The 13361-nt window shown below is 45.1% G+C and overlaps 2 protein-coding genes across 2 annotated transcripts; both read right to left on the reverse strand.

Moving 5' to 3' along the window:
* Positions 1–971: 971 nt before the first annotated feature.
* On the reverse strand, positions 972–3323 carry LOC146551659 (uncharacterized). The gene has a single exon (XM_085256461.1). It carries the CDS (start codon positions 3271–3273, stop codon positions 1168–1170), a length of 2106 nt encoding a protein of 701 aa, XP_085112587.1. The 5' UTR covers positions 3274–3323; the 3' UTR covers positions 972–1167.
* A 4406-nt stretch (positions 3324–7729) lies between these two features.
* Positions 7730–10622, reverse strand: LOC146551660 (uncharacterized). Its single transcript, XM_085256460.1, has one exon. It carries the CDS (start codon positions 9935–9937, stop codon positions 7730–7732), a length of 2208 nt encoding a protein of 735 aa, XP_085112586.1. The 5' UTR covers positions 9938–10622.
* Positions 10623–13361: the final 2739 nt, after the last annotated feature.

Genomic DNA, 13361 nt, shown 5'->3' on the forward strand with positions numbered 1-13361 from the left:
ATAAAAAAAACAACAACAGCAATAGAATAATATTAAACACAAAGTGAACCCGTCTTCCTTCATTAAATAGGTTCTTTTAGATGTTAAGGAGGAATTGACTTAACCAGGCTGGCGGAGAATGAAGACAACCGGACACCTGCGGCAGATGGGGAATCAGTGAACTTTTATTGAGACAGAGACAACCTCTCAACACAGCTCACATCAGGAGATTCCTCATATTTGCTGTGAGGATGGGTATATATTCTCTAAAACTTACAGGAGGGGGTTGTGAGGAAAGTGCTGCATTAGCAGAAAAACAACTCCATAAAAGGAAAGCGGCCTTGGGTGTTCTAGTCTCTTCGCTTGCAGATATCTTGCACCTGCAGGATGAGGCGATCGCTTCTTATCGCTCTCAAGGCCAAAGTCGTGAGCACATTTTTATTACACAGTTGCACAGTAACTTTAAAGCTGAACAATATTTAAAGCTGAATAATGTTTGATCAGATTATATTTTCTTCAAATCCCCCTTTTGACCCATCTTAAATGGGTCAACACACAAAAATAAGTAACATTCAAAGGAACACAGAGACGTGTCGAAGCCTGGCTCGAAAAACTCCTCGGGTCTTATCATTTGTCTTTATCTGTCATTGCAGATGAGGAGAAAAGAGTCCAGGCACCACCCTGCCCAGGGGTCGGCTGCAAGCAGTCTCGGTTCCCGACGAAAGCAGTAACAGCTGTCCTGCAACCAAGGATACAACGAGTTAGTGCAACCAGGGTAGTGACACAAAATTAACAGTTCCTGTAACTCAGCAACCAAAAAGCATAAGTAATGATAAAAATGTGGAGAGTACAGAGTATACTATAATAACGAGAGATATAAACGTGAAAATGTGAAAGAATAAATCAACCGTAAAATAAACCCAGAACGGTAACTGCTAAGGACATTCAAAAGTGAATATGGTAAAACGTGAGGAAGGGGTGTGGAAAAAAAAACAATTTATATCCAGTGGTGGGAGTACACATTCGCTCAGGCTTAAGTCCGGAGACCCTGAGAACATCGCTTAACCCTCACAACCCGACCAGACACAGTTCAACCAGATATATCCTTCAAGAGGAAGTGGGTGAGGGAAACAATTAATAACAAACCTAATACAAAACACCACAGAGAAACAACCATTCTAGAAGCATTTAAACAAGAGAAAGACGATAATGTTCGTCGCCCTCACGATCAGAGTTTTCATCATCCGTTGGCGAGGAGGTGGGAAGTTGACTAGCCAATAAAGGCATCTGCCGGGCGAGATCCTTATCCTCAGGAGTGAGAGCTGTAACAATCAATCTCTGGAAGAGGGATCGAATGCATGGAATACAACAGCAACCGCAGGTGACTAGGATAGCAACAAAAACTGAGATGGAAACTAGGATGGAAGCTACAAGGGCCTTATATTTGCCAAACATGTTAAGCCAAGAGTCCCACATGGCAGTATCAACGCCGGAGTGTTCCTTCATTTTAACAGTAAGAGCTGTGAGACCAGTAATAGCTTTAGTGAGGGAACCATCAGGAGCTGTGTTATTGGGGATATAGGTACAGCACTCCTGACCAAAAAGGCTGCAGACTCCGCCTCTTTCTGCGAGGAGAAAATCCGTTGCGACCCTGTTTTGGAAAGCCATTAGGGAAGTGGCAGATAACTGTGCATGCACAGCTTCAAAACCATCTCGAGTGTAATTAGCCAACAGTTGCACATTAAAGTGAATGTAGTTAATTCTGTCTACATTCGCATTTATTTCAACCATCCAAAGTATCGAGGCCCATCCTGCTTTAACCTGGTCTCGCAGTTTATATTCATCGGGGACCCCACGGGGTATACCTACAGCATCAATATAGGTTGGATTATGAGCTGAACCTGGGATTAGAGAACGTTTAGAGCGGCGTTCAGAGGAGGATGGGAGGCCAACTTCGTGTACTTTTATAGAGAGATCTACTGGAGTGACTAAAACAGGTAAAATAAGAGTTATGAGAGCGCAAAGACCTGACGCATCCCGAGGGAAACCATCATATAACTTGTTATTGCCACACCACCACCACAAATCAGCCCTAGCCGTAGGTCGGAAGTTTGGTTTCATAACCGTCATCTCAGTGCACCAAGAAGAGTTCAAGCTACCTAGTTTTACTGCATTGCCAGTCAGGTTAATACAAGTGAAATTGTTCACAGCTACATCTGAAGAAAAGAAAGGTGGTTTATTAGAGACCGAGCGTTGAGTTTTAGGAAAGTGGTTTTCCAGATATGAGCAATGACCTCGTTTTGTATTGTTCATAAGATGCAGGAGGCATGCACTATTGACTGGCGCCGGTACAACTCTTAAAGTGGGGCGGGCTCCCATACATACTATGCAGTCGGAAGCCGTCTTGTCAGCAGCTTGTTCAGCTAGTAGTAACCAGTTGTTTGTTGCTCCAGAAATACCGGTTAGAATTTGGAAGAGGTCATCTTTAGACATTTTATTTGTGTCTACAATGCGTATTCGGCCGTTTCTCCCCCCGTTTGTATATGTCACCGGAGGGCCATTAAAGGTGGGGTTATCATCTTTAACTACAGAGCTTGGAGCTGCACCAACGCTAGGGCATATTTCCATTTGCCAATACAGGGCGGTGCGATCAGTCCAAGGGGCAAGTATAAATTGTTGACAGGAGGTCAAGGCCAGATCCTTTAGGGTAAAAATTAAGCCTGAAAGATCCGGTTTTTTTGCTATTCTGAGCATATTTTGGTTTCTCCAGTGCAAAGCCTGACCCCTAGAGTGCTTGGACCAATCGAGGTCCGTTTCTGACACTAAACTGGACCACTTCCACTGATGCCAACCTCCCAGGGTTATATACCACACTGAGGAGGAGAGATGTACTGCAAGGTTAAAAAGATCCCCCCCTTGGTCTTTGGTGACGGGAGTGACTGGGAAGCTAGCGAAATCTATTTCGACTACCCAACTTTTATTGTTGGGGACACAGAGAGTAATCATTCTAGTCGTACTTGGGGTGCAGGAGGTAACCGTGTGTCGTTTCTTTCTAAATGGATCGGGCGTGGGCAAAACTGGAGAGGAAGTGGTGGGCAAGACCCTAGGGGCTACATTTGTCAGATTGGGACTGTCAGAAGGGGGCGAAGCTTTTGAACTTGAAGGTGTCAGAAGTGTCGGGGGCCCTTCACAGATCAGGATTATGCCAATGGGAATGAGACCCAGGGCCAGGAAGCAAACAAAGACGCAACATCTTTGCCTGCCTGTCATTTCAGGGGGAAAGGGCCAAGACATGTTTACTTAGCTTGGATGTCTTCTAATAGAAGATGATGGGGCAGAGAAAGGTGGTCCAGTTCCCCCCACCTCGCCAAGGGCGTGTTCTAGGAGTTAAAGAGCAACAAAAAGTATCAGTGACACAACTTTAAATGAGCTTTCAGCGGTTAAAACTATTGCAATGTAAAATGTAAATCTTAAAAACTCAAGCCAATATAAAAGCACAGTCATAAAAGATGTTAAAAATAGAAAAATAAAAATGTTTAGTTCAGTATGAAGAACACCCCCTTTTGTAACCAGCCGGCTTGTAGGTTGAGTTTTGGCTCCCTCAAGTGGTTGGTGATGCTGTTGCAGCTCCTTCTGACAGGTCCTTCTGCACCTCTCTCAAGGTTCTTCCTGGTTCGGTGGCAGCAGCGCACTGTGTGTAATGAAACCAGGTGTCACCTTTCCCTTCGAGCCTGACAGCGTGGGAGGTCCGCTCTGTTATGCGGTAAGGGCCTGTCCAGCGAGGCTCAGCCCACTTTCTCTTTGTGACTTTCAGGAGGACGTAGTCCATTCCAGGTGTAGCCGCCTCTTTCAGCTCTTGCTGGTTTCTTTCAGCGACCTGTGAGGAATACTGGGCAACAAAACTGCGGAGCATGTTATAATATGTCCTCGGATCGAGGTCTGAATCAGCTTCATCCGACATTAACAGGCGAGAGGAGGGGCCAGGAAAAGGCCTGCCATGCTCCAACTCAAATGGAGTGTAACCAGAGGTTTGATTTACTGAGCATCTTATGGACATTAATGCAAGAGGCAATGCCTTAACCCAATCTAATTTGGTCTGTGCACAGATTTTAGCCAATTTAGTTTTTAGAGTTTGATTCATCCTTTCCACTTTCCCCTGGGACTGGGGGTGGTAAACTGAGCCAAACTTATGTTTCAAACCTAATGCGGCTTCAACCCTCTGCAGATCGTGGTTCCTGAAATGTGAACCATTGTCCGACCTTATGACCTCGGGAAACCCATGCTGTGGTATATAATGATTAATCAGACACTTCACCACAGTTCTACTGTTTTCACTTGCTGTCGGCCAGGCTTCTGGCCAACCTGAAAATGCATCCACAGCCACCAGCAGGTACCTGTAACCACCTACTCTGTCCACCATGTCTGTGTAATCAATGATTATTTCTTTCCCTGGGCAAAGTGGGATGGGGAAGTACCCTGCTATTGGCTTGAAGGCGGGCTTGATTCCAAATTGGTTGCACTCCTTACAGGTTTTAACCATGTATTTTGTCATGTCTTTTAGATAAGGGTGCCACCAGACGGCTAAGTTCCTCATCATTTGTGCAGGTCCCACATGCCCCACTCCATGTGCCTCTTCCATTGCTGTCTGTCTGACCCCTGGCGGTAGAATGGGCCTTCCATCTGGGCCACGCCAGACATCTGTGTTTGTGGCCCCTCTTGTTACCCATAATGATTTTTCCTGGGGGCTGGCTTTGTCCTGTAACTCTCTGATTGTGGCTAGGCCTAGTTGTATGGGTGGTCTTTCTGGAGGGGGTGTGGCTTCTGGGTCCATTACCATAATCAGGGAGGGTAAGTAACCAGCTGTCTGCTTAGCTACTAAGTCGGCCTGTTTGTTACCTAATGCCACTAAATCCAATCCGGCACTGTGTCCTTTGCATTTTACCACTGCCACCTTAACAGGTAACAACAGTGCTTCCGCTAATTCCCTCATTTCTATCTCATGTTTAATAAGCTTTCCGCTGGCTGTCAAAAAACCAGCTCTTAGCCACTGCTTGAGCTCCACATGCACTGCTCCCACAGCATAAGCTGAATCACTGTATATATTCACTTTCTGTCCCTTTCCCATCCTTAAGGCTTCAATCACCGCTCTCAGTTCAGCTCTCTGTGCAGACTGTTGTCCTGTCAACTGCTCTGCCTTCACTGTTTTCCATCTCATGTCTGTCTGTTCCACTATTGCCCATGCAGCCTTCAACATTCCACTTTCAGTTCTGAAACAACATCCATCTGTGAACCAATCTTTTTCTGCATCCATTAGAGGTTCTGCCTGCAAATCTGGCCTGATTTTCTCCTGTACCTGCACAACCTCTTCACACATATGTGGTTCCCCGGATCCCATGTGATCAGCCATGTTTATGCCTTCATGTGAGTAGGTGATGTGTGGTGCTTCCAAAATGGTACTGAGGCGTCTCTGCCTGAGTGAAGTGAGTGTGAAGGCCTGTGAGGAGACGTAGGCCACCACACTGTGTGATGTCAAAATTTTTAGTGGGTGGTTCATCACTATGTGTGCTGTTTTCTGAATGATTTTTGCAAGTCCAGAAACGTGTTGTGTGCACGGTGGGTGGCGTTTTTCAGTGTTGTCAAGCATTACGCTTACATATGTCAACACTTTTCTCTCTCCCCCTTTTTTCTGGAACAGGATACCATTGATATGGGTTCCAGTTCCAGAAACATCAAGATGAAAAGGCAAAGCATAATCTGGCACAGCAAGGTCAGAGGCGACAGAAAGCTGTTGTTTTAACTTTATAAACGCCTGTTCTGTTTCTGTAGTCCATGAGAGGGGAGCAGAGAGGTTTCTCATGCCTTGTTCATTTACCAAAGCGCGCAAAGGGGAAGTAAGGCCAACATAGTCTGGGACATAGGTCCTGCTGTAACCAGTCAGGCCCAAAAATGACAACATGTCTTTTACAGTTAGAGGTTTTGGATGGTGCAAAATGGAGTTCCTGTGTTCTGGGGACAAGGAAATACCGGACTGTGAGACCATGCGGCCTAGAAAAGAAACCTGTTTTCTTGCAATCTGTAGTTTGTTTTTGCTCACTTTAAAACCTGTGTTGGCCAGGTGGTGAAGTACCACTCTGGTGGCCTCCAAACAGATGTCAGCCGTGGGGGCAGACAGCAAAAGGTCATCCACATATTGTATTAACATACAGTCAGATGGTAGTGGGCTGGTTTGTAAAAGTTCTTTCAAACACTGATTAAACAGTCCTGGGGAGAGGGCAAATCCCTGTGGTAAGCGAGTGTAACGCCATTGTCGGCCTCTAAATGTAAATGAGAAAATGTCACGCAGTGACTCACGAAGTGGGAGGCAGAAAAAGGCATTAGCCAAGTCAATGCAGGTGAACCAGGCATGAGATGGTGGGAGGTTGGTCAAGGCAACATAAGGATTAGGCACAGGCAAAGTAGGAGTGCCAAGTAAGGCATTAATCCTTCTCAAATCATGTGCCATTCTGAACTTCCCCGTGCCTTTTTTCTCAACGGGTAGGATGGGCGTGTTCCACTCAGAGCAGGAGGGCTCCAAGACACCGGCAGTGACCAAACCAGAAATTGTTTCTGCAATCCCAGCCTCAGCCTCCGGTCTGTGTGGGTACTGAGGCTGCCACAAAGGGGTAGCAGATGACAGTTGAAAAGAGACTGGCTCCACATCAACTAAACCTACATCTGTGGGTCCAAGGGACCACAAACAATCTGGAAGAGAGTCGAGTAAAGGCGCAGCATCACAGTGGTCTGTGTGTTCTCTTCCATGTGACCCGCTGACCACTCGATGTTGCAGTGTTGAGGAATTAAAGCAATCATTTAAAATTTGGTATGTCTTGGTAGATGGAGAAAACAAAACCTGTGGGAGTTTTGTAGGTGTCCAGTCAGTGGCCGCCAGGGAACGTTTAACCATTCCACCCAGCTCCTTAGCCTGGTGTCCAGGATGTAAGGCCAGTGACACATGGGGAGCTGCCTCATCAGACATCATGTACCACTGTAATTGATCTGTTGTAAAAGTAACCGCTGCTGCCACTCCCTCCGGTGCCGCAAAAATGCACGACATGTTCAGAGACCAAGCCCGCCCCTCACACTGCTCTTGGAACATGTGCTGGTACCAGGTGGTGTCATGCCTGTCATAAAACAGTGTAACATGAGGTGGGTCAGGGGGAGGGACATAAGGATGTAGGAGTGAGAGCCACGGCCGCCATTGCTGAAAAGCAGTACAAACTCCTGGTTCAGCAGGTGTTTCAACTTCCAATAATGCCCAGTAGATGTCAGCAGAGTCCGCCAAACAGGAGGAGGGTTGCAGCAGAAACTGACCACCTCCCTCTGGCCCATTAGAACAGGGAAGCACAACCCCAGTAGGGAGAGTCACAGTTAGGCCTTGTGAAGAGCAGAGTATTGTGGCTCCTAATTTAATCAACAAGTCTCTTCCCAGTAAATTCACAGGCGCCTGTTTTGAACAAACATAGCTGTGTAACAAAGTCTGATCTCCAACCGTTGTGGGGAGGGGCACGGTGTAAGGCAGAGTTTTAGGTTCCCCAGATATGCCCACCACTGTAATCACTCTGTCAGTAAGTCTTTCACGAGCAACATCCTTAATGGTGGAGTACGTAGCTCCAGTGTCCACTAAAAAGCTGCTTCTTCTTCTATCTACAGTTATGGACAGCATAGGGTCCGCCGTTGTCCCTTCACCGTCCTGGGCAGTCTGTGGGGTGTCCTATAGCTGGGGACCACCCTCGTAGTACTCCCACCCCATCACAGGCATCTGTGGGGCCGGGGGCACTTCAACTAAAGCACCACGAGGTCCACCTCTGTGGCCAGGATGCTGATAGGGCCCACCACGGGCTCCCCTGCCTCTTCCAGCAGCCGGGTTCAAAGGGCACGCTTTAGCCCAGTGTCCAGGTTGTCCACACCGGAAACAAACATACATCTGGCCTCCCCTACCACCTCCCATCTGACCCCTTCCCCTGAAACCACCTCTGTTTCCTCCAAATGGGGAACCTCTCTGCCCATAAGGGGCCGGGGAGTGATAAGCACCATACTGGGGGGGCTGTGGATCAGTTGGCCATGGGTTCGGATACAAATCAGGGGCAACTGGACCAGGAGGGGGAGCCGCAGCGGCCACAAGCTGCTTTTTAGGCTTGTCACCTTTTCCACCCAGGTCGTTTTTAGCTTTCTGCAGCTGAACCTTCAACAGTTGCAACTGTAAATCTTCGACGCTCTCCGCTTTATCATCAGACTTAATCTGCACTTTGTTAAGATTAAAAATCAAATGTTTCTTCCAGATTGCAAAGTCACAGTCCTGCAAATCAGGATTATCCTCCATTTTCTGGCTTACTGACTCCGGAATGCCCCTCAGCACCGCCCTTCTAAACCACATGCTCTGTGAACAAGTCCTACTGGGGTGATGACCTGTATGGTTCACCCAGTCTTCAACAGCCTGATTTAGATAATGGGTGGGATTTTGCTTTCCCTCCCATTTAAATTTCTGTAAGGTGCCTTGATTTTTGGGTGGGAATTGTTTGCGCAGGGCCGGTCCAATAAACCTCAAGGCCTGCATTAGTGGCACCTCGTTCTCATGCATGGTAGTACCCGCATTTTGTTCCAGGTCCGCTGCCTGAGATCGGGATGTGCACCTAGTTATAATAGCTCTAAAATCTCCCAGTGCGAGGTCCTGTCCAGCTGTGTATTTATCCAAACCAGCCAACCAGGCATTCCCTCCCTCCATTATGTCAGGGAGTTTGTCCACTAGGGCCTGGACATCTCCGAATGAATAAGGTTGATACACTGGTCTATGTTGCGCTTTAGTCTGGACCAGGGGAAACATGCCTGGAGGCTGAGGCACAGGGCCCTTAGATCTAGTCTGATATCTTAAACTGGGAGGGGTAGAGGGGGGTGTATTGTTAAGGTCACTGAGTTCATCATCAGTATCCTCAGTTTTTCCCCCGCCTGGTGGGGTAGCAGTGTCAGCAAAAACGTGGGCTAAACTCATCTGTGTTTCCGGATCCTGACGGCCCACCAAAGACATGGTAACTGTGACATTTGGTGAAGTGCCAGGCTCAGTTTTTGCAGTAGCGGTCAGATCTCCCTTAACAGCGACAGGAGTGCTGGCAAAGGGGTTGGACCGGGAAAGAGGGGCTGACGCAACACGATTATTCACCTGGACCACTGACCTATGTTCATTTAAGCAGCTGCGTAATGCTGCTTCTAGATCAGTTAATTGTTGTTCAGTGGGTTCCTGTCTGTTCATTCGAACCGCAAATGGTGCGCTCGCAAATGGGTCAGTTAGGCCCTCAGATCCGGTTCCAAAACAATGGGACATGGAAGAGGGGGCTCTACTACTAGCTGAGGGTGTCGCCGACAGAGAGGAGCTTCCTGGGCAAAAATGCTTGGTATCTATGGGAGTTGGAGCTACGGGCGGTTCTTCTCCAATAGTCATTATTCCACCAGAGATATTAAGTACCGGATATATGCCTGCTGAGGGAGGAGTTGAGGCAGAATAGGGAGGTGGCTGAGACCTATTTTTCTTCATGTGTGGTTTTGCAGTTTCCCATAAACACACCCAGTGATTAAATTTAACTTTGCGGCCTGCGTGCTTATCTGCTTCCTTTCTGTGTCTCACCCCGCTCATCACACCTGCACCTGCTGCTGCTGAGTTGGCTTCTTCCTCTTTCTCTTTTGCCTGCATAGCCTTATTCTGCCAAATTATTCCCCAGTTACCACTACTCCCCTCGTCCTTTCCCTTTTCTTTCATTAACCTTTCAGCTGTTTTCCTCAATGACTCTTTCTGCTTTTTTGCTTCTTTAGGCTGGTGTGTGGAGTTGATGACTGTCTCAACACATGTTAATTGTTCTCCCAATGTGCTAAGAATAACACCGGGACCCCAACCATCATCATTAGTTTCTCGATCTAATTCTCCATCCATTTTACTGTCAATGGAGGAGTGTTCTTTTATTGATTTTAAAGGAGAATTTGGGCCAGCTGGGTTTCTGCCTCTGTTAGGCACTAACAGCTGGGGCGCTGCTTTAAAGGTGAGTCAGCACTGAAATATCCCTTCAGGTGTTACCAAGCTTCTACCAAACCGGAGTCTGGCGGGTAACCTTGCCTAGAGCTTCCTGATAGGGGTGCTAGTTGGTTGTCACCTTGTTCACACGTCTCATTCACACTTCATACATTACCTGCAGTCACTCATTACCCTCCTTATGTATGTAATAAATGTGTAAAAAAAATTCTATGTGTGGTGTATTATTTTAACCAAAAGAGGAACCTAGTTCCTTTAATTGTGTAATCTGTGAACAACGGAGAACCAAACTGTCCTGCCCAGTGTTCCACAGCAAGCATTCAGCGTGTATTTATGTGTGTCCAATATCAAACAGAACATCAAAACATTTAAAACACTAAAATCATCGGGGTTTTAAGAAGAGATCCGTTTTCTCCTATTGATCAAAGGGACCCCTCCTTTGGACTCCAACCAGTACTTCTCCTTTTTAAGTTTTAGAGGATCTTTTCTAATAAAGTCCTCTGGGCCTTCCTAACCCTTCTGTAGTTTAGAGAATATTACTAAAAAATATTCTCAAGGCCTTTAACCTTTTAATTTATTTAGAAAGGCGTTACTAATAAACCCTTTCAAGGTCCCAGACCTGCACTGAGGTATATATCCGACACCGGAGAGCAACCCGTCGGCTGCAACCGTGGTCAGACCTCAGTTCACTCTTATCTTTATTCACTTATTCACTTATTTCTTATTCACTTATCTCTTATTCACTTGTCTGATTCTCAACAAGCCTTAAGTAAGCCAGACAATTTTGGTTATGAATTACTAGGAGTTTGGACACTAAGTATTTTTATAATGTTCAATATAGCAGAAATAAAAGGTCTGCTTACCTTGTTTTTGTGTGCACACAGCTTTTGTCCAAACTCCGTTCACTCAGACCACTGCCGATGTCCTCCCATCCGTTCCAGTTGCCCTGGAGCGGATCCTGTTCGTGACGCCAATTGAAGGATATAAAAAAAACAACAACAGCAATAGAATAATATTAAACACAAAGTGAACCCGTCTTCCTTCATTAAATAGGTTCTTTTAGATGTTAAGGAGGAATTGACTTAACCAGGCTGGCGGAGAATGAAGACAACCGGACACCTGCGGCAGATGGGGAATCAGTGAACTTTTATTGAGACAGAGACAACCTCTCAACACAGCTCACATCAGGAGATTCCTCATATTTGCTGTGAGGATGGGTATATATTCTCTAAAACTTACAGGAGGGGGTTGTGAGGAAAGTGCTGCATTAGCAGAAAAACAACTCCATAAAAGGAAAGCGGCCTTGGGTGTTCTAGTCTCTTCGCTTGCAGATATCTTGCACCTGCAGGATGAGGCGATCGCTTCTTATCGCTCTCAAGGCCAAAGTCGTGAGCACATTTTTATTACACAGTTGCACAGTAACTTTAAAGCTGAACAATATTTAAAGCTGAATAATGTTTGATCAGATTATATTTTCTTCACTAGTAGCTCTGTTTTGGAAGTTCAGTTAACGCTAGAAATGTGTTTTGTAGTTTGTACGTGCTTTGAATCTAGGGGGTACCGCATATATTTATATATAAACATATATAAATAAAACCACTTTTTTTACATTAGTAATTCATTTTGTGCATAATTTTATATTGTTGTTAATAATAAATTAATTAAAGCAAACAAAACAACCTAAAGAGCCATGTGCGAGCCGAAAGAGCCGGCTCTTTTTAGTGAGCTGAGCCGAAAAAGCCGGTTCTCTAAAAAGAGCCGGAAATCCCATCACTAGAGTGTGGAATAATCTGGAAAGCTGGCTGCCAGGAAAAGACCATGGTTCTAGACCAAAAAGGGACATTTCTGTGCTCTAAATAAAAGAAACCAGATAGTCACGCAAACACTCTGTGGGTTCCTGATCTTTCACATCAGTTAAGCCACTTAACACTGACCTGTGAATCATTCGAGCATAAAAACAGCACCTAACACAAGAGATGAACAACTGTTTTTTATACTTAACAGAAACCTTTACTGGGAGCTTGTGACAAAACATCATTTGTTGTCCTTTATAAAAACTTGTTATATTTGATAGTACACACACTCTGTTTTTATCCCTTTATCTTTCATTGGTCTGTCGTTTGATATAATAAGAAAGTTAATGTCATGGCTGCTCTGGCAGATGTGTGGAGTGAAGAGAGATAGGACCCAAATGCAGAGGCTGACGAGGACTTAAACTGAAAATATGCCTTTTATTGAGGCAGCACAAAACAACAAACAAAAATGCAGGAATACAAAGACTAAACTAACAAAAACTAAACAGGGAGGCAACTAGAAGCAAGTATAAAGAAACTAAAGATCTGAGACATGGAGCACAACAAATGATAACCTGGAACATGGGAAATGTCATGGATGATACACAGACAACCCAACAGCAAACAGAGGAAGGCAATGGGCTTAAATACACAGAGGGATAAATGAGGGAATAAGACACAGGATGAGAGCACAGCTGCAAGAAATCACAAACAACAAGACCATGGGGAAGGAAAACTGAAAACACTAACATAGTCTAAGGAGCTTAGAAAGAGACTTCTTTCTTTCCAAACTCCTTAGACTACGATGACCTGGATGACTGAGAACCTTCACAGACATGAAAACACTAACATAGCACACAAGACTATCAAAGTAAAACAGCAAACAAGAGACTTTTACAAAGACACAGAGTTGACACAGAGACATGACTAACTGGGGAGAAATTGGGGAACATGGAAACAAGAATGACTAGACGTGACACGTGGGACACAGGGGTAAGGCAAAGTAACAGAAACCTAAAGCCTAAGAATATAACACAAGAAGAAAACAATAAAGAGAACCAAAAACATACATAAGAATAATCAATGAATATAAATCAACAAACACAAAACACTGGGTCACAGACTCCGTGCCATGACAGTTAAATGTACAATAATAAATACTTTAAATCAGATGACAATGTAGCTGACACTGTGTTTATTAGTGTGTGGTCAACCACAAATCTTCATACTGTCATCCATACATGAGGTCTTTATACAAACGATGAAAGATAATGAAAGAAACTGTTTAATTGATATGAAATGATTGAATTATATGAAATATTATGGCTTTGTCTGCCAGAGTGTTTTTCTGTAAACTACTTTGAACTACTGGCAGTCAGTGAAGTCACTGGAAGGCAAGATTCTATGTTGTGTTGCTGTAGTTTCCAGAGTTTACTTATAAAGCTCACTTACAGAATTCAGTTAGAAAAGTCAAGCATTTGAAGGGCGCACATTTGAAGGAATATTAACTCAATATTAACTCACTACGGTTTACA

This window comes from Mchenga conophoros, linkage group LG19 (genome assembly GCF_057382185.1).
Source record: "Mchenga conophoros isolate Kocher_MC1m ecotype Shallow Benthic linkage group LG19, M_conophoros_male_GT1.1, whole genome shotgun sequence".
Classification (NCBI taxonomy): domain Eukaryota; kingdom Metazoa; phylum Chordata; class Actinopteri; order Cichliformes; family Cichlidae; genus Mchenga; species Mchenga conophoros.

Bases quoted from the DNA above. Each gene is read 5' to 3' on its own strand.
- LOC146551659 (XM_085256461.1), bottom strand. From the start codon at position 3,273: ATGTCTTGGCCCTTTCCCCCTGAAATGACAGGCAGGCAAAGATGTTGC.
- LOC146551660 (XM_085256460.1), bottom strand. From the start codon at position 9,937: ATGGATGGAGAATTAGATCGAGAAACTAATGATGATGGTTGGGGTCCC.